Here is a 23863-nt window from a genome sequence, read left to right as displayed (position 1 = left end):
CTCTAACCTCCATTTCCTTAATTTGTCTTTCTGTCTCCAAGTACAGGTGGGACATAATTGAGGAATTACATTTTTGGTGAACGATGTTTTGATCCCAGTCTACAAGAAATCTCTAGAGATTACTTTCAAACTACAGGGAGCATTGTTCTACTGATAATGCTTTGTGTTATTTATCTAGGGCTACTGAAAGATACTTTGGTTATTAGTCTCTTTATTTGCCAAGCATAATTTTTCGTGGGAGATGTCAGTTATATTTATCAAAAGGCCAAATTCAATTTCAATTCTCTTTGCAGGAGCCTTGCAAGTAACACAGAAAGAACAAGATAGTATCAAATGTACTTTAATAAAATGCAAAGGTTCACAAATATTATAACCAATCCATTTCATACTAATATTTCAGGTTGAAAAGCTCTAATGCATTGGGTTTTCTGAATTCCTGTTACATGCCTATTTGCTGCTAATGTCTGAAAAACAAGGAGAGGTGCGACAACTAGATATTTGCATAGTTACTAATAGAAAGGGATGATGTTGCATATTTCTTATTAGCAGCTTGAAGTGATCCATAGATCAAGAAATTAAGACACATTCAAAGATTTCTTGTATATTCACATTTCTCCAAGGCCTGTTTTCCCTTACTCAGAATTCACAGCACAGAGGGAATGGAGCGGACATGAAAACCCCCGACGTGTTCTGGCGCCTTATTAGTAGCACCTCTCTACCAACTGCATATATAGAAGTCTTAGAAAAAGTTAACTTTTTTATGTTGAGATAGTGGATAGTGGACATCTTTAGTAGTTTGTTCATTATTTTTTCATTGTTAAGTTCTTTAAAATATCCACTAAATGTAGAACTGGTAATTTAATGAACTGATAATTTAGCGCATTCTTTGTTCACATTCTTTGCTAGTTATGAACCTTAATTTGATGCCTTTGTCCAAAAACCAGCAGCAGGTGCAACACCTCATTTGCATCTGTTTCCCTTTCTTGTGAAAGGGAGGTCATCCGGTCTGGTTTTGCCTTCACAACAAGGAGATAACTAATGGCAATTTGGGAATTAATTCACTGTTTGAATCTTCTGCTAGCATGTCCGGCCCTCCATTGTGTGGTTGAAATTGATGCTGAATTGCAAGAGAGCGGGACAGGAGTCTTTGACATTTTTCCATTTCATGTAGTTGCTACCAGTGGTTACTAAAAGTCCCTTCATGTAAACTGAGGAATTTGGTTAAATGAATCAGGTCCTTTTACTTTGTCTTCTTCCATGAAACATGCTGTTATAGGGTTTATATTTTTTTAAAGTAGTGAAACAAAAATGACCCCATGTATATAAAATATGGATTACTTCCTTCTTATAAAAATTTAAAATCAGTTCTTCAGAAGAAAGAGAAAAACTTGTATAGATGCAAATCCATTCCGTATTGGTTTCTTATTACCACAGTAAAGAGGAAAGCTGAGGATATAAGTTATGACTTAATTTTGATTTTGAGTGCATACCACTGCCTAATGTACATAAAATGACTATTACAGAATGAAACTGATACATCCAACAGCCAGCGGCATTTAAATGATTTAAAAAAATGCTTACAAAAAGTCCATTTTGCAGTGTTTTGCTGCTTAGGTACAAGACAAATCACCAATGTGTTTTTATGTTGATTTTCTCCAATAGGACTGGGAATTCCCACATTTCATGGGAGACGTTGATGTGAATCTCCCTGGGTTGCACACACCTCACATGCAGTTCAAGATTCCTTTCTTCCAGAAGATCTTCAAGGAGGAATATCACATTCACATAACAGGTATGTTACACCTCGGAACAGGGTTTGTCTCCTACTTTGAGTAGTGCTAGCTGCTCTTAAAAGCAAGCGGTAACGTTTTAGAGGCGTACATAAATACAGTTTTATGTCTTACTCGCATAACAGTACAAGGTGGTTCCAGGCAGACTGGGTCTCCAGCCTGCCACTTGGAGACTGACACAATTGGTAGCTTTAACAATTTCCACTTCAACATCCAGCAGGCAGTTGGGAGTAAGGAGAATGGGGAAAATGATTGGGAAGGCTCACCTCTTCCTTAACCACCTTGGCTTGGGAAACAAACGTCAACTTCACTCACATTCTATTGGCCGTAACTAGTCAGATAGCCCCACTTAGAGTCAAGGAGGGGGGAGAAATGTGGACCCCAGATGGGCAGCCACTTCTGGTGTCAGACCTAGTGCTTCGCACAGGATTATCAGAGGCAAGGACAGATCTCTGATGTGGACGGTTAGCTAACTCTAGGGAGTACAGAGTTAGGCCCACTCCCGATACACCCCTCCTTGCTTTTGTGCATTGGTGGGTTTCCTTTTCACAGCACAGAGCTCAGTAAATGTTTTCCACCTAAACAGTCTTTATGCTTTGTTCTTTCTTTGTGCCTGAGATCGAAATGGCAGTACCCTCAAGCTCCAATCAGACCATATGCCTTTAAGGGAGTTGGGCTGCTTCTCAATGGATGGGGTAAAATCCTCCTTCTGCGGCAGAGCTCATGTTTGTCTCAAGTTGTTCTCTTGTGGCTCCTTAGGTTGTTTCATCTTCAGAGGTATCCTGCTTTTGAAACACCTCCAATATGATTTATTATGATATTCTTCCATGACATCGAAGTCATTCTCATCTAAGAAAAGGCTTCCTAAGGCTACGTTTCGTACCTTTTTTTCTTTATAAGTAGAAGCAGACAGCTGAATGATCCAATGAAGCATGGCATTCATTCCCAAGCTGTTCAAATGCAGGTAGCCAATGTGTGTGTTTCAAGGAAAATGTCCGAGGATTCCACACCTGCCATCATAAAAACTGCTGAGGAAATCTGTGCTTACTCCACCATCTGTGCTGGTGAATAAAAATAGTCTGAACACAGAGAACGTGAATATCTGAGTACTGCAAAAAAACCCTTGCGTCTCAACTTCAAGGCTGTTTTCTGCTTTCAGGATGATGTGACCTTCCTAAATTGGAGAATGAGCTCATGAATAGGGAAGATGCAGCAGGTTTATTTTCCTACTCGGAATGAATGAGGCCCATCTATTAAATTCACTGGGTAAATCCATCAATTTGAGTTCAGGTCACATAATGTGGTTTCTGAGTCCCCACTTAATCTCTGCAGCGTGCCACCCTCTTGGACTTCTAAAACAGCTATTACGCACATGGCATCATTGCGGCCCTTTGGGTGGGCTTTTGCCTCGACCATCTGTTCCTGCTATCAGCTCTGTCCTGGGCCATCGTAACACTAATATTGTCTCTGACTGGGTATCAGAATCCCTGTTAAAAATATACTGCTTGCGTGCAGAATATCAGGTTTAAAAATAGGGTGGGGAGATTCAGAGAAACCATTGATTAGAACAAAAATCAAGCCACTAAAAGTATTTAATGTGGGACAGTTTTACATGGCTTTGGGTCAGATTTGCTTTGGTTTATAGATGGGGCAGTTTCAAGTTTCCCGACATGCAAAGCTTAGACCATTTTGAACACTCTATTTGAAGACATGAATACAAAAGAACAACCGAAATTATACTGAAGGCCTTGGAGAGGTACCGTGCATACAGAGGCCCCCTGAAGCTTCAGAGTCATTAGCCTTGAGGTAGAGACTCCCATGCCTTTGAACTTAAACCTTCATCCCACCAAGTATTTTTTTGTAAAATCTTAATGGAGACTGCATGTAAAGTTTGCCAGAAGTGGAACTGTATTATGATCAAGGCTTTTGGGCAAGGCTTTGCCAAATTATGCTGATTATCATATCACCTAGGGAACGTCATAAATATACAGATTGTTGGGCTCCATTCCTAATGGTTCCCACCCAGTAGGCTTGGGCCAAGGCCAGGCAATGGGGCTTCTGAAAAGCTTCCCTATGTGATGCTGATCTTTGGAAGCTTCTCCATCTGAGTTGAGGTCAGCTGCCTCCCTGAGTCAGGCCGTGAGTGCAAATGTCCAGGTGCCTAGACCTGCCAGGGAAGGTTTTGAGGATTCTGCAGTTTAAATTAAAAATAAAATAGGGTGCGTATGGGTTTTGGGGTAAAGGGGTTCACCATAAACAATTTAAATTCACTTTATGGTCAGATGATCAGGTATCTCCCCAGATCCACCCATGGTAAAATTTTCTAGGAAAACAGGTGATAGATTTGGAGGATGAAGAAAGCCATAACTCCCCCTCCCCCCCTTGTTTTTGTTACTGTCTTTGTTCAGACAATTGGCTGCAGAGGTGGCTGAGGCTGCTCTGGAGTACCGTCTCCTGCAAAGGCATTTTACTTTATCTGCCATTGTAAAATCATTGCTTCTGGGCAAACTTAAGTAAAATTTCCACAACCCGGTGTTCCATGTTGTACTTTAATATCCTCCATAGTTAGCCCACACACCTTTCCAAGTGCACTGTAAACGCTAACTTCATTAGCTTCTCCAAGTGCTGCTTCTTTTTATAGGGAGAGTTCAATGCTTTTCTTGATAAGCAAATATGGTATCATCCCTGAGATGATTAAGCATGAAACCCTCTGTATCAATGGTTGTCAAACTTCAGGCATCTGGGAATCATGTGGAGAGCACCCAGAGTTGGATACCTGAGGGATGTGCTGGAGCCTGGGACCCCCCGTTCTCTCAGGCACCCCAAGGGGTGCTACGCAGGGTGCCGGGAGCCACACTGACAAGCACTGCTGCGGAGAAACATTTTCTGTCATCAGAATTCCTCTCATCTCAGCTGTTTTCCTTTTTTTTTTTTTAATTGGTCAGGCCTTATTTATAAAATAAATATGCTAAGGTACGGACACTGCAGGACTGAGTGGCTGGGCCCCTCTGGACAGGCTGACTTTGTGACTCAGGGTGCCAGACCCAGGCCTCCCAGCTCATCCTCTTCAGCCCTGAAGCCTGAGAAGTTGAAGGGCTGGCAGGCCAGGCTACACAGGCTCATGTAGCAGGCAGTCTGCATGGCACTGGCGTCCAGCATGGCCCCCAACCACGCCATCTCGTCCTCGGGGTCTCAGGTGATTTTGAAGCCAAAGATGAGGGTGTTGTGACAAAAATTGATGTGTGGGCACTCCAGAAAGATGAATGGATCAGTTTTGTCATCTCTGCTTTAATTTCCCTTTATATACAACTCCTAAAACAAAGGCCAAGGGTCAGAATGCAAGTTTGGTGGAAACGGAGAGGCCAGTGAGAAAGGCATATGAGAGAGGCCTGCCAGAAGCAGGGAAGTTTGGAGCTGGGGCCAGTAGAGGAGGTCCCAAAACAGAGCACACCTGGGAAAGGCCTGGGGGACCACAGAAGAAACTGGAGCCAGGAGTAGGCGGGATCCTATGGACCCCCACATGGCTCTGTGTCTTGCCTTCTCTTCTGTGTTCGTTCTGCACTAGAAGAGGCTGAACAAGGACTGCTAGGGTTCTCTAAGGGTCAAGAATGCCTCTACCCTGGCCTCCGCCATCATCACTCTGGGACACGCAAGGGCGTTCAGTGCATGTTGAGGCGATGCAATGTAAAGATTTGGTGCCTAGGCTCCAGCTCGCTACTGACAGGTGGCATGGCCCTTGCCAAGCTCCTCACCCTCTTAGAGGCTCAGTTTTCTCATCTGTTAAATGGGAACCATTCTGATACTTACCCCTTGGGTGCTGTGAGAATTACATTAATTAACACGTACAAGGCACTGAAAACACTGTCTGCCATGTAGGAAGCACTCAAATTCTCACTATCTTTACCTAGAGCTTTTCCATTAACTCATCCAAGGTTTGTGTTTTCTATTTAATTAAAAAACGAAACAAAGCATTAGACAGCCAAGAAAGGGCACTGGTATGTTTTATTCAGTATTCTGAGGTCTCTCCTGTTACTGCTCAGGGTCCTCAGGAAGGAGGACACTAAGAATGGAAGAAATCTCTCCCCCAGTGACATGCTCTGGGTGTAGAAGGTTCTGTGACGCTGAGGGGTTCCCATTGACATTTTGAAAGCATTAAGGATTTGCGTATTTTTTGATCCTGATTCCAAGCTAGTTTTATTTATGCATGTCAGAAATAGCTTGAATTGTTGCATCTGTTTAGCTCATCTGGATCCCCCTTGACAGATGGTTTGTTGTAGTATGTATGAGCTTTCATTTTATAAGCTGGGCTACAGCTTATAAAAATAAATCATCTCTAAGGGTGTGTTAAAATATTTTTTCTGGGAATGTTGACTTCACTAACAAAGGGGATAAATGGTCAGTGATCAGGTCACATCGGTGCTTTTTAGCCCAATCCCAGAGTAAATGCTAAATGCAACTGTACAATTCTCTCCTCTGCCCTCTTCCCTTTTACCTATAAGGTGAGTGCAAGGCGGATTCAAAACGTGACATATTAAGTCTCTGGAGGCAAGAGAGGAATGGCCTCTCAATCCAATCTCGGAAGCTCCTCTGAGTCCTATTAATGCCAATCCCGGTGGAAGCCCTGCCATCTGTCATCCCAGCCAGACAAAGGAAGTGTCCCATTGGTGGCCATCATCTGAGTAAATTAGGAGGGGGCTGGGGGAAAGGCCAGAAGGAGGCCTGTGCCTGTGCGAGGAGCGCATTCTCACTGTTGGCACGATGATGCCCCCGGGAACCCTTTCGGCAAAAATGGAAAATGTTGAAGTAAACAAGCCTCCATAGTGTCTGTGTTCTATTTCAGTCCCCTGAACAGTGTGAGGGCACAGGGGCTTTACAATGGTGAGAACGCGGAAAATAATGGACAAAACCCCTCTGTTTTATTTCCAAAGGTGCATGGTTACTGGCAAATGAGTTCCCAGGGATTGTTTCTGAAAGATCTCTCCTGTGTCAGATCGTGGGAAGTGCTGGGGAGGGCAGGACAGGGGTCCGTCCAGCAGAGTGTTCTGTCTGACAGAACTGGCCAGGGACTTGTTACAGGGAAATGTGATGCAGCCTGTTCACCAGGATGGCGCCCCAAGATCATGCATCTACCCAGAGCACACAAAGACCTCTTGCCATTCTCTCAGTTGTGAATTTTTCTAAATTTTTTCCTGAAGCAAATTCCATTTTCAACGTATTTATACAGCCCTGAGAATGAACTCTGTTTACTGCTCCATAAAGCAGCAACTCATATTGTCTGTCCCAAACTCATCGTCTTCCAGGCACGGGTGCTTTGCCCTGGCCCGTGAGTCCTCCCTGCCCCTGGGCTGATCTGCCCAAACCGAGGTGTCCTGTCCTCATTCATGAATATGTGAGAGTACTTGGTATACACTCACATACTCCTCAGAAGCTGTCTTCACACTCAGAGGAAGAACTTGAAATACACAGTTAATGCATACAGATTTTATTTGCCCCACTTCTAGGCTACATTAGATTTGAGCAGTATCCTGGAATTTGCCAGATCATCATGACATATATTTGATTCAAAGGATAGAATTCACTCATTGTATTAGTTTTTGACTCATTATTTTAAATTGACTTCTTAATAGACATTTCTGAGTTAACAGGTGTCTAAACCCAAGTTAGGGTCTAGGGGAAAAAAAAATGAACATGACATAGCTCCCAATCTCAAGAATCTTCAGTACAACCTTCGTTACAAATACATGGCCGTTCCTTTCTCTTTTACCATCACGAGTTTCTGCATCTACTTGCCATATGTCCTGACGGAATAGTCTACCACTTAGGAAGCAACAGTGACAAGAGAGGCACTTTGAGAAGCTCTATTCATTTGCTTTTAAGTCTTAAGAAGGTATTATACTAAGTCAACTAACTCTTATTAATTCATTAATTATTTAGTAAATATCTTTAATTTACTAACTGGTCACCTCATGGCGCAAGCACTCCAGGTGGTTTCTAGATACCCATCAGTTCCCCGAGGAGGGACACAAGGAGATGCTCACTCAGGGAGCCCTGTTTTCAGTGCTCGCCTCTGGAATGAGAGGACATTGAGTATGGATAAGAAGCCTGTTACAGGAAACTGTTATTTCTTTAATTATCCAAAACTCATCTTCTTCAAGGCCAGGGCTTCTTGCTGACCCGTAGTGGACACTAAATGGCTTTGTGGAACGTGGCTTTCTGCTCTGGGTGTCAGCGCCTGGCCCGGGGCAGCACCCACTTGGTGCATGCCTGCTTACGTCACAGCTCAATCACCCTGCCAGCTGGGAGCCCTTGAGCAAAAGACTTTTTAAAAAATATTATGATTGCATAGTTGAATCCTGAAACTTTTGTTATATGGTGGAAATATCAGCACTTTATAAGCTTTTCTTAGTTGCAAAAATAACACTTTCTTCCAAACTGTTGTCATTTCCTATGGTAAGTGAGGGTGATAGTTAATGAAAAATTCTTTAAAAAGTAACTAGCCAAGGATTCTCTGGGCTCCCACAAAGTAAAAAGATAAAATTACAACATTACCATTATAATATCATTTTTGACAATCAGTAAGATTCATTAAAAGCACAGAATACAAGAAAGAGGTAACACCACCAACGCCATGCAGTGATTTCTCATTAAAGGTGACAGTGAGATACTTCACCAAGGGGTTTAATAGGAATAATGTATGGATTTTTACCTTACCTCCTTGCTGATTTACATTACGTTAAGTAGTTAAAACAACAGGGGGAAAGGCAGTGTCTCTCATATGATGAACACTGAAACGCCAAACCTCTTGTTATGGTTGATTGTACATTCACAACAACACACGTGGGAAAATGAAATAGAAGCACTTTCTATTTTTTTTCCTTTTTGTGTCTTATATCCTTTCCATGTAGTATATTTCAGGAACTCAAATTTATTTTCTATGGCAAACAGTGTTTCTCAGAATATATAATTTTTTTTCTTAAGGGAAGCTCTCTCCATCTGGAAATTGTATATTCCATCACTTTGCTCTAATGGTAAGATTTCCTGGCCCATCGTAAAATATTAATGGTTAGGCATGTTTATTTCACAGACTCATCAAGGAGTCTCTTAGCGGGGAAGGGGCCGTAAGGGCTGTATGGCCCTCTCCTTACAGACAGGGACACGGAGGTCGGGTTGTCCCATCTGATTTTGCCTTCTGGTTTGCTACATCTCATAGGGCAAAAGTCATTTTTTTTAAGATGAAAAAGCATTACCAAGGTAACAAAACATGGTATAGGAGAATATAAGGAAGGATGATAAAGAGGAACGTCCTTCCTCAGTACAAATGGATAAAAAAGTTATGTTGAGTGGCCTGAAACAAACAAAAAGTAAGAAGAGCTATTTCTTCTAAATTTTCAGCAGCTTCACATTTTGGCTGATTGGATAGGACAGTTCTGGGAAGGACAGTGACAGAGCCATAGAATAAAATAAGGAAATGTGGTATTGGTAGGGATTCTGCCTCCGTCTCCTCTCTGCCCCCTGCACTTTCCCACCTCCACATGGCCACTTGGCTGTGTGTGTGGTGGTGGGGGTGGTACTATCTCCTGTTCCTGGACCTCAAAATTTGTGTATATACAGGAACTTTTCTCAGGAGCAACACTACTGCAACCTGTAGAACAATTACCAATGGCTAAAGATTTTTAACATATTAAATATGCTGATTCACAAAGCGTATTTCCATATAGCTATACACTGGGTCTTCTTAGAAAACTGCTTCCATGATATCAACCCATTAATGTCAGTGCACAGCATTCATTCTGCTCTGTCCACACTGATCCCTCTATTCTGTCACCAAGATCCTATAGTAACTGCAGTGAAGCAAAGAAACTGCAGAAATGATATGACCCTACATTTTGGCAAACAATATATTTCAGGGAACTTCAAATATAGCTTCACATTTATCCTCTCAATAATCCTTTGATGCAGTTACATTGGTATTATTCTCTATTTCACAGAATAAAAAATTGAATTCACAGAGCTAGTAAGTAGGAGGATTTGGGGGAAGAGGACAAAACCGAACTCTGGAAGGCATCTCAGTCAGGGTCCTCAATTTAGAAATAAAATTATTGAGGTCTGGAGAGCTTACTCGGGTTACCCAAGGTTGTGTTATTCAAGTTCAGTGTTAGAACAGAATCTTCATCTTCTGATTTCCAGACTGTGGCTTTTGTCACCAGGGCGCTCCTTCTGCCAAGGGGTGGAGATGTGTCGGAGCAGTGTGATGATGTCCATTAACTGATGTCAGGCCTCCCCCATCCCTTCTAAATGTCCACACTCCCGGTCACATGAGCAATAACATAAAGTGAGTCTTTGCTGTCCAAGTTTAATGGTCAGACCTACCTGCTAGCATTCATCTTCGATGGTAGAAAAGTAATTTTAAAGTAGGAAAATAGTGCCTCCTATCTTCAGGGTTTCTTCTTAGTGTGATCATTATATACAAGGCATCCAAGTTCCATCTTTATGCTCGGATTTTTGCTTTTCCTTTGTCTATAAACATTCACTGAGCGTCTTTTCCCCACCTCAGGAAAGCACCCTTCTCCATCTCCATGGACTTTCCTTTCTTCTCCCTGATTCTCTGCTGCTGCCTGCTATCTTTACTTTCTGATATCCTGTTACCATACAAACAGGGAACCCTTTATGGAGGATCACCCTATTCATGAGTTCATAAAAATGACCTAAGAGGGTACAAGTCTCTCTACGGGCCCTTTGTGAATCAAGAAGGTGATGGTCAGGCATACAAGTTCAAGGACCTCCCTCTCCCCCTCACCCCCCCGCCGTTCAGTCTGGCTTTATAACGCATCTAGCTCTCAGCAAGAGAATCAGTACAAATCTCCTACAACAGAGAAGCACCCAAAGTACCTCTCTCAACTTGTTACACACTAGTGCCTCCTGGACACTAGACAAAAAATCTCTGAATTTTTTCATTTCACCTGTCACTCACTCATCTCCTGCCTTTTTTTTCTTATAATATTCTTCATATTTTTTCTTCTCTCTCCCCTCAGCCTCTTTATTCCACATCACCTGATCTTTTTCTATTTGCTCTTCTATCTGCAGCATAATAAAAACAAACAAAAAGAAATGCAAACCTTTCAAAACTGCTCCCTGTCCTGCTTTCCTTTCAAGGACCACATGAATTACTACTTTTTTCCAAATCCTTTCTACAGAAACGAGCCCTCAGCTTTTATTCCATTTGCTGCACATCTTCAGCATTTATGGTTTGATCATTCATTGGGCATCTCTCAAATGCGGCCTCTTATTACCATTTATCTGTTGGTGTCTCTGTCCTGTTTCCCAACTAGCTGATGGGTTCCTCCCTGGGAGGCAGAAACATATATCCTCAGCATTTCCTAAGGCATCCTATGCAGAGTCTATTATGAGCACAATAAATGTTGGGTAATGATGCTCACCTTTGCACTTGATTGCATTTTACTGGGTTTAGCTCTCTTCATTTATTTTCTGGTTGATTCTTAGTAAGAACCAGTTTCTGTTTTGAAGATCTAGGAGGGTAGGAGTGGTTTGAACTTAACACTGCTAGATGTTATAAATGTCTCATCGTATCTGGAAATGTTTCCAGCGTTCCAACTCACTTTCTAGTTCAGGCGTGCAAAATAAATCATTCAAGCAAGAGCTCCCATTACAAGTGTTATATAACCTATATAGTTGAATAATTTCAAAACAGGCAGAGTTATAATTTCCCTTCATATAGTTTACATAAACTCTCTTTATAGAGAAAAATTGTACCTTCCCATGCAAATGAAGACATTATCATGGCTTAGCCAAAGCTTTGATGATAATAGTAATAATTACTGAACTCCTATTATACCAGGCACTGTGCTTAGCATTTAATAATCTCATGAAAAATGCTAACAGCTTTCATAAGTACTATTACTTTCTGCAGGTAAGGAAATTGGGGTTTAGAGAATTTAAACAGAGCCAGGATTAAAACCCTTCAACCTTGCACATAATAGGAACTTGAATATGTGCAAAGAGGATGATAAAATACTTTCCTAAACTCCTTACAAAGTTATCTTTTTATATAGCTATATATTCTGTTAGGCTACATATTGCAAAATACATTTTTATTATTCTTGGTTTAATAAGTTTGCCCAAGATTCTATCTCTCTTCTGTCCCAAGAGTTCTATCATCATGTAAAGCAGTAACTTAATAATATTCAATAGTGATATCTTCTAACACAAAATAAAATAATTTTTACATGATGCATATTATAATTATAACCAAAGCTTCTAGACCTGTTACATATGTCACCTAATTTGCTACAGCAAATCTACGAGGTGGATATTTCTATTTTATTGTGATAAGCTTGATACTGTACAACTTACGATAAATGATTATAACAATTACAATGTATAATTCATTAAAAATTTTCCATTTGTAGATTTAAAGATATCACTAAATAATATTACTCTAAAGAATATCTTGTTTATAAAAAAAATTGAAAGTACTACAAAAACATCATAGTAGTGATGGTGTCTCCAAATATGTTTTCTAAAACAGCTCATTAGCTTTGGTTATACTTATATGTCTGACAAATGCATTCTGTTCAATGAGCATTCAATGCAATTATTTTTAAAGTCTTGAAGTGAATGCTCAAGGATTATTGGTCCGAATCACATCAACTAATGGTTCAATCAACAGGTCACCTATAAACAGCAATGCTGTTCCAGCCGATACGCTGCTGTGCCTCCCTTGCAAAATGACTCATGTCTTGCCCAGACATAATTATAAAACTATAAGAGATGTTGAATTATACATTGGGCTTTTCTAAGAATTTTTTTAGATCTTTGTTCTTGAGCATTAATTGAAACGTTGTGGAGAATAACCTACACAGGCCCAAATTTGAATATGGCTATGGAGCCTATAAGACAAGGAGACTTAATCTGGTTAATGTAAATGACATAAATTACTGGCTGTTGGACCACAGTTACATTTTCATATGCCTAGAATCCATTTAGGAAATTCCCTTTGCCAATTTCCCCTTAATGACAACATAGAACTCTCAAAAAATTAATTGTTAACAGGTCCAAAACATGAGCAATCTATACTATTATAACATTATCTACATTTTATTGGAGAAAACCTTAGTGCCGTTTTATGGGTCTTTGACTAACATACAGTGTTTGTTTTTAATGCAGGTAAATGGTTTAACTATGGAATTATCTTTCTGGTCTTGATTTTGGATCTTAATATGTGGAAGAACCAGATATTTTACAAGCCTCATGAATATGGACAGTATATTGGCCCAGGGCAGAAGATATATACAGTGAAAGACTCAGAAAGTTTAAAGGATTTGAACAGAACCAAGCTATCCTGGGAATGGAGGTCCAATCACACCAACCCTCAGACAAATAAAACGTATGTTGAGGGAGACATGTTCTTACACAGCAGGTTCACAGGGGCTAGCCTTGATGTCAAGTGTCTGGCTTTTGTTCCAAGTTTGATAGCATTTGTGTGGTTTGGATTCTTCATTTGGTTCTTTGGACGGTTTTTGAAAAATGAGCAAGGCATGGAGAATCAAGACAAGACTTACACTCGCATGAAAAGAAAATCCCCATCGGAACATAGCAAAGACATGGGCATCACGCGAGAAAACACCCAGGTCTCAGTGGAGGACCCTTTGAACGACCCTCCTTTGGTTTGCATCAGGTCCGACTTCAACGAGATTGTGTACAAGTCCTCTCACCTAACGTCGGAAAACTTGAACTCGCACTTGAACGAGCCTACCAGCACGACAGAAGCTGACCCTGATCCAACGACTTCCAAAAGTACACCCACGAACTAGACTCATTTACTTTGAGATAGCACAAAAAGCAACCCTGAGTGTAACTTTAAGAAGTTTGTCTTTCCTTTGGTAAATGTAAGGTTTACTTTGTGTTAGGTAGAGAAATACAAACAATGCCACAACGGTGCTCAACATGCTTTTTCTAGGACTCATTGTTTTCTATTTGTACTATGATACACGTGCCTACTGTATATCTAACAGCCCCCTAGAGATTGCTTTCCACAATTGCACAAGCTATTCACTGACTTTACAGCGTAGTAGATTAGCTGATTACCTGTGTATCTGATGTTCAACCATAGTGGTGCCTTGAGACATTAAACTGTTTTTAACTGTACCAGAAGCGAAGTGTGGAACAGTTCTCTAACCTACTTGACATGGATTTTTTTTGTATACAATTATTTTGATCTATAGTTGGTGTCTGATCAGGAAACAAATGTAGTCTTGGTGCGGCTCAGGACGTGTCTCTTGGTTTCTTACTCAGCAGCGGAGTTGGTGACTTTGATAGCTGGACTGCGGAGACACATGGCGATAACCTTTGAATTTTTAATGGCTGTCTGCCAAATACAAATACAGATGCAAAATTCCCTAGCAGGAGAACGATAATCCAGCATGGGTCACTACTCGTGAAATGTGACTTTCTCCAACAAGTAATTGCAGTTGGATGATAATACTTAATTATGTTTTCCTAATTAAAGATAAATTGCTACTTGATTAAAAATCCTGCCCTTCACCTTTGGGAACAAAGTTTAAGAGGCACAGTTGGGTGAACTCTGAAATTTATTGGCATTTACACTAAGCCCTAGAAAACCAAGGAACGGAAGTTTCAATCAAGTGAGGGGGTGCACAACCTACCATCTACGTTATTTGTACATCTTTCTGTAACTATGGCTCTGGACAGTGAAAATTGAAGAACCCATGCCAGCCCTGAGCAAGGAAACTCCTCTACAAACTGTGCAGTGGGCTCTTGTGAGGTAGAAAAGATCATGCATGAGAGAGTCTGTTTAGTGGCTTATTTTGTGCGTGTGTTTTTGTTTTTTTAAGAATTACACATTTCACAATAATAAATAAGAAAATTATATATCAGTAATTATGTGATGTTATTTTTTGTTCACAATAGAGGGATTCAATTGTATCTTAGTTTAAAACAGCCCCTCCTTTTTTTCTAAATTCCATGCCAGACAAGTTAAAAAATGAAACACTCCCAACTTGACTTTAATTTTGTTCCAGAAATTGTGGTAATACGTTCCTTGAGGGGGCTGGGGAAGATCACTTTTAAGGCAAAATTATTTTCCTGCCACATACTGACATAGCTATATTTTGTCTTTATGATTTTTTAAATCTCTGTTGTTTTGATCTATCTGCTTTTAAGCTTGCAGCATGCTGAATTTAGCATGCATTATACAACTATGCATTCATCTGTCACTTGAAAGCCAGCTTTAATAAACATCTTTCTACAATTGTTTACTAAGCAAATTGGAACCATGCACCTGCTGTTTCTACTACCTTTACTAGCCGTGCATGGTGCTGCTTAGAACCATAAATATCTCTGACACTGAAAACGCAGAGATCAAGCTCACCATAGTAACTCATTGACCGCATCATCCAAAGAAACTTCCATATTATCTCTGACAGGTGGTAATGTTGGCCATAACAAATTTGCATAGCATAGAGCATTCCACTTCTGCCCCAGGACAAGAAAATAATACCACCTGGGACAATATTTTTATTTATTTGGGAAGTCATTGTCTTGTAGACTGAAGAAGGAAATTGATTTAGAAAGTGTGTGTTTATTATCAGCAGGCAGTCCTTATAAACAAAGAAGAAAAACAAACAAAAACTCACAGACACAGATAATGTGCTGGTTACCGGGGGTGGGGGATGAGAGGGGCTGTAAAAGGTAAAGGGAATCAAGTACATGGCGACAGAGGAAGATTTGAAGGTTGTGGGGACACAGCACGGTATACAGACGATGTAGTGCAGAAATGTACCCGCGAAACCTGTATAATCTCATCAACCCATGCCACCCAATAAGTTAATTAAAAATGAAGATGATAAAAATCAAAAATAAAATCTTAATACAGTAGCTGCTTTAAAAATATATTATTTGAGAATATTTATATAAGTATTAAGAAAAAGTGTTCTAATGGGGGAATTAATTAGCAGAAGTAAGGTAGAATGGAAAGAAACCTTAGACTCTTAGAGCACTGTGTATGCTTATGTGTCTCTAGGGATAGAGAGAAGTTATTAGCTGATATGAAAATATTAGTACCAAGTGGAGTAATGTCTAGGGATGGCTTTTTAATAGCCAAACCAGATTTGAACCTTCAAGGCTTCCAATATCCAATTGTATATAACAATCTTGACCTTTTTATCTACACACTAGTCTCCTTCCTTTTTTTCCCTACCTTTTTTGGATATTGTACATTCCATCTATACTTGCACCAACTGAAGGCTAGAAAGTAAAATCAAAGTTAAAATCACATCCTTTCATGGGCAGTCTTACATTCTGAGTCATTTAGCAATGCACTGTGACTCTAGAGAAACTCTTGGGCCATTGAGGGCATTAAAAAAAAAAAAAAAGATGTGTAGTAAACTCAGAAAATGAAGAGTTAAAAAAATTAAATATCACTAACCACATATTCTAAAGAAAAAACAACACATGTGATGCCTTAATTGCAGTGATGCTGAAGGACTATAAAAAATTGTGTTTCTACTGTTTAGTAATTACAGTATTTTATTCTGTGTAGTGCATAAATTGCATTAATTTAACATGATTTTAGTATTCTCCATGATAGAGTATTTCATTAGTAGTTTAAATGGAAAATTAACTAAACACCATGAATTTATGCCCGGTAATAGATGCCTACACATAAATCTCATTACCACCTGCCCATTTATATTACATAGCTATTGTTAGTTACCTCCTCTTCTCCCCTCAGTGGCTGCTTCTCACGTTCTCTTTTAGCACATCTCAGATCACTGGTGAATCGTGTCAGAAATGTTAAGAATCAGTTCTTCCCCATTTGCGTTAAGGTCAGCCAGGCCGCAAATCCCTTGCTTTTATAGCTCAGATATCACAAGTAGTCTCCCAAAGCCCTATTGGCCACCAGCACAATGGAATGTCATCCAACACAGACACACAGACTGGAAGTGGGAGCCAAGGCCACTGTCCTATCTCAACTCTGGGCTCCATCAGCAGTCCTCTTCTGTTATTTGGCTGTCCTGTGGGTCGCCAGCACAGCCCAATACGAGAAGGGCAAAAGATAATGCCAAGGAACCCCCGTTCGCTGTCTCGATAATGGTGGCTCATGATCACAGCTGGATTGTCTGACGTTGCGCCCAGGCTTCAGCACACTCCCATCACTGTCCATATGCCCTCACTCTAAACTGGTCCCTATTTTTAACGGAAACCCTTGGGTATGCAGTCACAATCTGGGTACTGTGTTGCTGTTAGCTTTTCCCTCTAAGACTGTTATGTGGCTCACTAGTCTGTCTGGCTGAATTTCCTCCAGCTTTGCCCCTCGGAACCACTCTAACCTGTACCTGCATTTAAAAGGGGGAGAGCGACTCAGTTTTGCAACATATAAACTGGCACTTTTCTCGTCTATCCCTATTTTTGTTTTTAAACACGTACGTATGCATAGGGATCTAAAGAGATGTATGGGACCAATAGGGGAACCCATACAGGTAAGATGTTTGACTTACTACCATTTAGGACCACAGCTGTGTTGTAAATTGTACAACTAGAGAGTTTAGATGTAGTATTTGCAGGTCACAAGTCAGCCTTGCTGAAGATAACTGGAAAAGAGGTAGATATTTGTAATAGAAAGAAAAGGTTAGGCAGATGGTGCAGCACACGTGGAATTTGGCTGAAAGAAGTCTTGGAAATGAGAAATGGCAGTTCTTGTGTGGACAGGCTTTAAAATATGGGGAGGAAGCAAGGCCTTTGTAAAAGGAACTTCAGCATGAGCCCAGCCCTCCTACTGTTAGGTAGGAGACTCGGGAAGTCCTGTTCAGTGTCACCGAGGGGGCTACACAGAAAGCTGGTCGGTCAGTTTCTTAAACATTCTAGCAGTCAAGTTACTCGAAGTCTGCCCCCGGGGAGGATGGCGAGACCTGGGCAAGGAGACGTGGAACCCAGGAAACACATAACAGAAGTGTCGAGGGCGTAGGCACCACGAGAAGATGCAGACAAATAGATCAACCCTTAATTCAGAGAGACTGGAACACCCTTGAGGGGAGAACAAACCCGGGAAAGTCTGTGAGTACGCACACCGTCAGCATCCAGGTGCCGGCACCTTGGTGAAAAAAACATCGTGCCATTATTTTGTGATAAACGTTCTGAAAATTTTTAGTGAGAAACAAAATTGGACAGGTATTTTTACAATGTAACGTGTAATATACCCCTGATATTATTTCAACTTTGTGTGAGGTATCAGTTATTTTACTTTAGAAAATATAAAAAAAATATAATGCATATCACAGGTTAATTTCTTATCTTTCCTCCAACATAATTTTTCATAAGGCCTTAAGTTCCTTAACACTAACTAATCGCACTACGGGCTTTTGGGGGTCTTGCCTATGTGACTGAGAAGGGCCATTATGATTTGCCATTGAGAACTACAGTAACAAAACCAATTTACAGGCGCTCCTCACCCCGATAAAATGTTTGCACTCTACCTAGATCTTTGCTCAATCCTCATATAGGTAATATTATCATTCTGAGTATTTTCTATGCAAAAATACATTATTGCATTTAATCCTCACATTAACCACTGAAGGCAAGTACGGTTAATTTTCCTTATCAGACAATGAAACTGAGGCTCAGAGAGGTTTATGAATTTGCCCAAGGTCACAAAGGTGGCAGATGCAGACTTGGGATTTGAACCCATGCTTGCCTGACCCCAAAGTCCCATTTATTTTCTATTCACAGCTCGTGCACATCCATTTGAACCAGAGTATCCATCTCTAACAGGATCTGTGACGAGGAGCTGTTATAAAATCTTAAGATGCTTGAGCTCTAACAACTCATGTTTCAAGAACCTAAGTTAAATAACCTCTAACAGCTGTCTGGATGCAATTTCCAAGTTAAATTATATGATCAAAACAGATAAGGTTGAATTAAATGGGAGAAGCATTCAGTTGATTGCCAGGTGATCTGATTTAAGCTACGTTTATAAAGACACAACAGAGGTTGGTCCTAATACAATTCTCAGCACTGGATTTGGTTTCTCTCATAATTTTACTTTCCCTTGGGGAGGGGAAAGCATAGGTCTCTGCAAGGTTTAAACACCCCCAGGCAAATGTCAGGGGTGGGACAGGCAGTTACGAAGGTTCAAACAAAGAAAAGAATGATAAGCAAATGGCTGGTTTTATTTTTTTTTATTGGAAAAGTTTATGCAGATTGACTACTTTACTTCTTTTTTAAAATTTTTTATTGTTATTCCATTACAGTTGTGTGCCTTTTCTCCCCAGCCCTCCACCCCACCCCAGCCGAACCCCGGTTTTAGAAGGCTTGATGAAATATAGGCTCTAGAAACAACTCTGTTTGGAAGTGCCCATCCAAACTGCTTTATTTTAACAAATCTTGACCGAGGCGAGCTAGCGGGATTGTGAGAGGACAAGCACTGGCCTCACAGACGTGTCCCTGGAACACTGTGAGCCTTCGCTTCTCGTCCCCCAAATGGGACTCCCTCACAGAGTTTCCGAGAGGACCCGCTGCATGTGAAAGCATTCTGTGAACAGCAGCAGGCTGTGCAGATGTGAGGTGCGGGCTCCAGTCCCCCCCCACCCCTCCCCCAGCTCCCACCTTCAGTGGCGCCTGCTCCCCTCGCCTTCATCAGCGGCTCCGGGCTGATGCTGCCCTTGGACGTGGTTAGGCTGTTTGCTCCCAATTTTCCCTCTGCACAGTAGTTGTTTTGAACTCTACAAGCTACACTATAAATCCCTTTTCACTTTTAACCGGAGTTCAGAGCCCCCAGTTTAAAGCAAGTGACTAAATTGTCTAAAATCAATGGCTGTAATCCCTTGAACTGCTGTGCTGGACGTATTCCTCGAGGTTTTCTCGGCTCCAGAGTCCTTACATTGTTGCCTTCTTTTTATGATTCTTTACCAGCTTTTCTCATCGGACTTTTTGCATCGCTCCAGTCATCCACCACCTTTCATAAGTCCTGAAGTGAAAGTGCTGGTGTCATCAGCATCTAAACAAGAGCCGGCGCACACCTGTGCCCTGCACTTCAGCGTCTCCCAGACTGGCTTTGCGTGCAGCTGAGGAAGCTATTTGCAAATCAGGATGTTGCTTCATTCCTGCCTTTTTGGACGAGCCACCTTAGTATGGTATTTCATGGATTCAAGGCAACTCCTTGGCCAAGCTGCAGTGCTTAGCAGAATAACATTCTAAAACAGCATTGTGGGTTTTCATCCAGTTTATAGATTTATTTCCTTTGAATACATTATCTTACCTAGACAGTTCAGTTGACTTATGCCTAACCTCATTGGAAAAGATCTGCATTTAAAAATCATCACTCTTGATTGAAACAAAATGTATAACATGGAAGAGACTAAGTCAAGAAAGAACACTCTAACAATTACTATTTAGATCTGATAATGACAAAATTATTATAATATAATCTTTGAACAAATTATAATGTTCTTAAATTTGAAGAGCAATATTTAGAGCTTCAGAGATGCCAGAAAACGGGGAGGCTCTGTTATTTACATATCCAAATGGTCTCCAGTGGGAAGAGATTGTATTTATTTTGTGTTTCTGTCATTATCACTCAGTGCCAAGCAGGGATCTAGCTCATCTGCTCTTGCAGGGGTACCTGTGATGTGGTCCTACCTGGTCCTCCCAACTCTTATGTTGTCGAGCGCTATCCATTTTCCACACTTTTACCCGAACAGTCTTTCTACAGTCTAAATATGATTGCATCGTTCAGCTTTTTCAGCGGCCTCTTACTGCTGACCAGTGTTTTTCAATGTGTGAACAAATCCAAATTCCCAATGGCTTAACAATGAATGTTCTCTTCAGTCTCGTGTTGCAATTAAATTGGATATCCACTGGATGGCCCTCCATTCGGCAACTTGGAGATCCAGACGTATTCCAACAAGGGGTCGGTATCTGTGGCTGGTGAGGAAAGAGAGAAGGTGAGGAAGATTCTGCAGGAAGATTTGGGAACAGCCCTGGAACTGGCACACCTCACTCCATGTTTGCATTCCGCTGACCGGAGTCTGCGGCAGCGCCTGACTACCGTGAAGGGAAATGTCATTCAGCTCTGTGCCCACAAAGGACAAGCAACAACTTGGAGAATTTCTAGTCAAAGGAGCATTTACAAAATGTATACCCAGCCAGGTTTCATGAGATAATGGAGGCAAAGAAGCTCCATAACCCGTCTCTGTGAGCTGGAGACTCAGGAAAGTATTGATAGGATTCAATGTGAGTTGAAGGCCTGAGAATCAAGCAAGCCAAACATAACAAATCCCTGTCCCAGGGCGGGAGGAGGTAAGAAAGGATGTTCCAGCTGCATCAGTGAGGCAGGAAAAAAGGGAGGAATTTCTCTGCTTTTTGTTCTCTTGCCAACCATACTGGGGAGGACACTGTACCATTCAGGCACTAATTTCACCTGGAAACACTCCCACAGACACACCAGGATACAATGTTTCATCTGGGCACCCATGGCCCATTCAAGTTGATACAAAAAGTTAACTATCACAAGGAATAGAAGATAGCAAATTTTAAAAATCTAATGAGAAGGGAATGTCACAGTTGAGCCAGAAAAATGTGTAAAAACTCTTCCTCAAGGGAGGCGCACGATAGGTACTAAGAGCAAACCAGGAGGAAGCATGAGAGGCAATTAAAGCAAAGAGCAGCAGATCAGCGTAGCAGCTGGAAGTCCGCGGTCTGAGTCCTGGGACAGCGGTGCCACATCCCCAGCCCACCAGCCGGTTTCTTCCACTAGAGATCCGTGTGGGGGAGTTGGCTGTGACTGACTGGGAAACAGTTGCACGATGGCTGGCTGTGTATCCTGAGATGCCGGTCTTTCAGAAGCAAGGAAGTAGTACCGCCCCATTCAGCAGAACCCTGTGGGCAGATCGTAGCTGGTTAAGTGCACTCAGGGCGTCCACCAGCAGGACTGGGGTGAAGCAGGCTTACAGGATTCACGTCATTCTCTGAAAGCCAAAATCGGAAAATAAACCCAAGTCACAGGCTCTAAAACTCAAATGAACTGTGATTCTGGCTGGTATCTCCGAATTCCTTAGAAGCCTATTTACATGTTGAAAACATCAATTATTCCTCCCATTTGAAATATGTAGTTCTTGTAATCAATTGCCTTGAGTCGCTGTTCAGAATTATTCATGAAAGAGTTATATTCTAATGGCATGTGATGAAAACCAGCCACAGCAGCCACTAATTTGATTAGACTTGTGTGGGCTGGAGGAGGAAACTGGCACGCAGCCCTGAGTGACTCGATAGTGTGGGGTCTGCGTGAGAGCGCCCACGCCAGCCTCGCCAGCCCGGGGCCCACACAGAACGATGGCGTGGGGGAGGGCAAAACATCCGGAGAGATATGTCTCGGGTCCTCTCTTTCTGCCTCCTTTGCATTTTTTCATCAGTCACCTCTTACTCCAAGGCAATGAGTGTAAGATGTTTTCCTACTCCACCCCCATCCCCATCCCCACTCCTTGTTGACCTCTCTAAAGGACAGAGCCTAGAAGTGTGTTTGTTTTTTTTATACCTAAGAGTTTAAACATGCGTCATAGCCCAACCCCTCAAAAAGAGCGATAAATCTGGACATTGAGGAAAACAGGAGCAAGGGCCAAGGGTTTAATTTCCCTGCGTGGTCCCTCCATCTGACAGGGTCGGGGAGTGGCTGTTCAAGAAGGCAGAAAATGCTCTTTATTCAAGAAGTCCAGTGGTGGGGAGGGCAGCGGACGCTGCCCAAGCTCTTGAGGTGCTGTCATGGTCCGAGAGGAATCTGACCAGTTCGAAGCAGGAAGAAGCCTCCGGACAGGCCCAAGGGAGAGCACAGGGGCAGCCCAAGCTGGGGAATTGACCAGTTTGCATTTTGTGGGTCACTTGGCCCCCACTCAAGCAGTGTGGGGTTCAGGGCAGGATACCGACGGAGCTGGACGGCAGATGAGACACCCCAGGCTGTGCTCTGGCCTTGCCCACCAGGCGCACCCTCGGAGGGCAGTATCACTTTGATGTTCGCCCCATGCCAAACGGGGGCTAGTTTGCGAGAGCGGCCCTCACTGCTGAGGATGAAGCGCTGAGGATATGTCTTGATCTTTGTAGGGGTCAGTTGGTGCCTGGGCAGAGCTGAACCCACAGGTTTAAGGACATGCTTGTGCAAAAAAGAAAAAAAAAAAATCCTGAAATAGTGCCAGAGACTAACACCTTGCTGGGCAAGAAAAGATTGCATTTGCTTTTAAAACAGGCTAGCTTCATGTGTCCTTTACCCGTGTTCCTTCCCCTTTCCCCACCACTATCCCCTCCCCTCTCCCCTCTGGTTACTGCCAGTTTGTTCTTTATTTCAGTGTCTCTGGTTATAATGGGGTAGGATCAAGGGTGGGAGGTGGGGACAGGTGGGGCAGGGGAGTGGTGGTGGGAAAATGGAAACAACTGTACTTGAACAACAATACAATAAATAAACGAGTACTTTTTTAAAAATGAAAAAATCAAAAACCTTTTAATATTTTGGATCTGAAACTAAACTTTTCAAAGTATTAAAAATTTTCATTTGTTTATGTTAAAAAAATAAAGCAAAGCAGGCTACCTTCAATAAAAGAGAGATGTAATGACACTACCGCTCATGACGACAACGAAGTGATTATTCGTGTCACCACGTGTTTAAAGTGTATCTTTCCACTTTTTGTAAGGCTCCTCCCCTAACTCTGGCGCCCCTCTCTCAGGTGGGAGGGTGGGCAGGGGTCAGAGGCTGTTTGGGCCTTGCTGACCATGTTGAGGACTTTGCACTTCCTTCTGAAGATAAAGAATTTTAAGTAAGAAATGGTATATTTGATACAGCAACGTTTTAAAGTCACTCTGACAAAGAACGGAGGTCCAGGCGTCATCAGTACTGCAAGACGATTCGATCAGGTTGGCCCCGCCCTTCCTGTCTTCAGGTTTCCTCTTCCCAGTTGGACAAAATTACTCACCGCTTGCTGGGGGGAGGGCGACACAGCAAATGGACCTGCTGGAACTGGGAACCTTATGTAATGCACGCACCATGGCAGCAGGGG

At 41.9% G+C, this 23863-nt stretch overlaps 1 protein-coding gene across 3 annotated transcripts in view; it reads left to right on the top strand.

The window, feature by feature from the left end:
• The window catches only part of TMEM117 (transmembrane protein 117), a 390562-nt gene extending 375854 nt beyond the window's left edge, over positions 1-14708 (top strand). For all 3 annotated transcript variants that reach the window (XM_053921589.1, XM_053921590.1, XM_053921588.1), the window contains 2 exons: positions 1663-1792; positions 12975-14708. In XM_053921589.1, coding sequence (XP_053777564.1) covers positions 1663-1792; positions 12975-13621 — 777 coding nt within the window. In that variant the 3' untranslated portion in view covers positions 13622-14708. The remainder of the gene's footprint in view (positions 1-1662; positions 1793-12974) is intronic.
• The last annotated feature ends 9155 nt before the right edge of the window (positions 14709-23863 follow it).

The sequence above is a fragment of the Desmodus rotundus genome, chromosome 3 (assembly GCF_022682495.2).
Source record: "Desmodus rotundus isolate HL8 chromosome 3, HLdesRot8A.1, whole genome shotgun sequence".
NCBI lineage: Eukaryota > Metazoa > Chordata > Mammalia > Chiroptera > Phyllostomidae > Desmodus > Desmodus rotundus.
The sequence above is the reverse complement of the archived record's forward strand: the minus strand, read 5'-3'. Positions and strand labels throughout refer to the sequence as shown.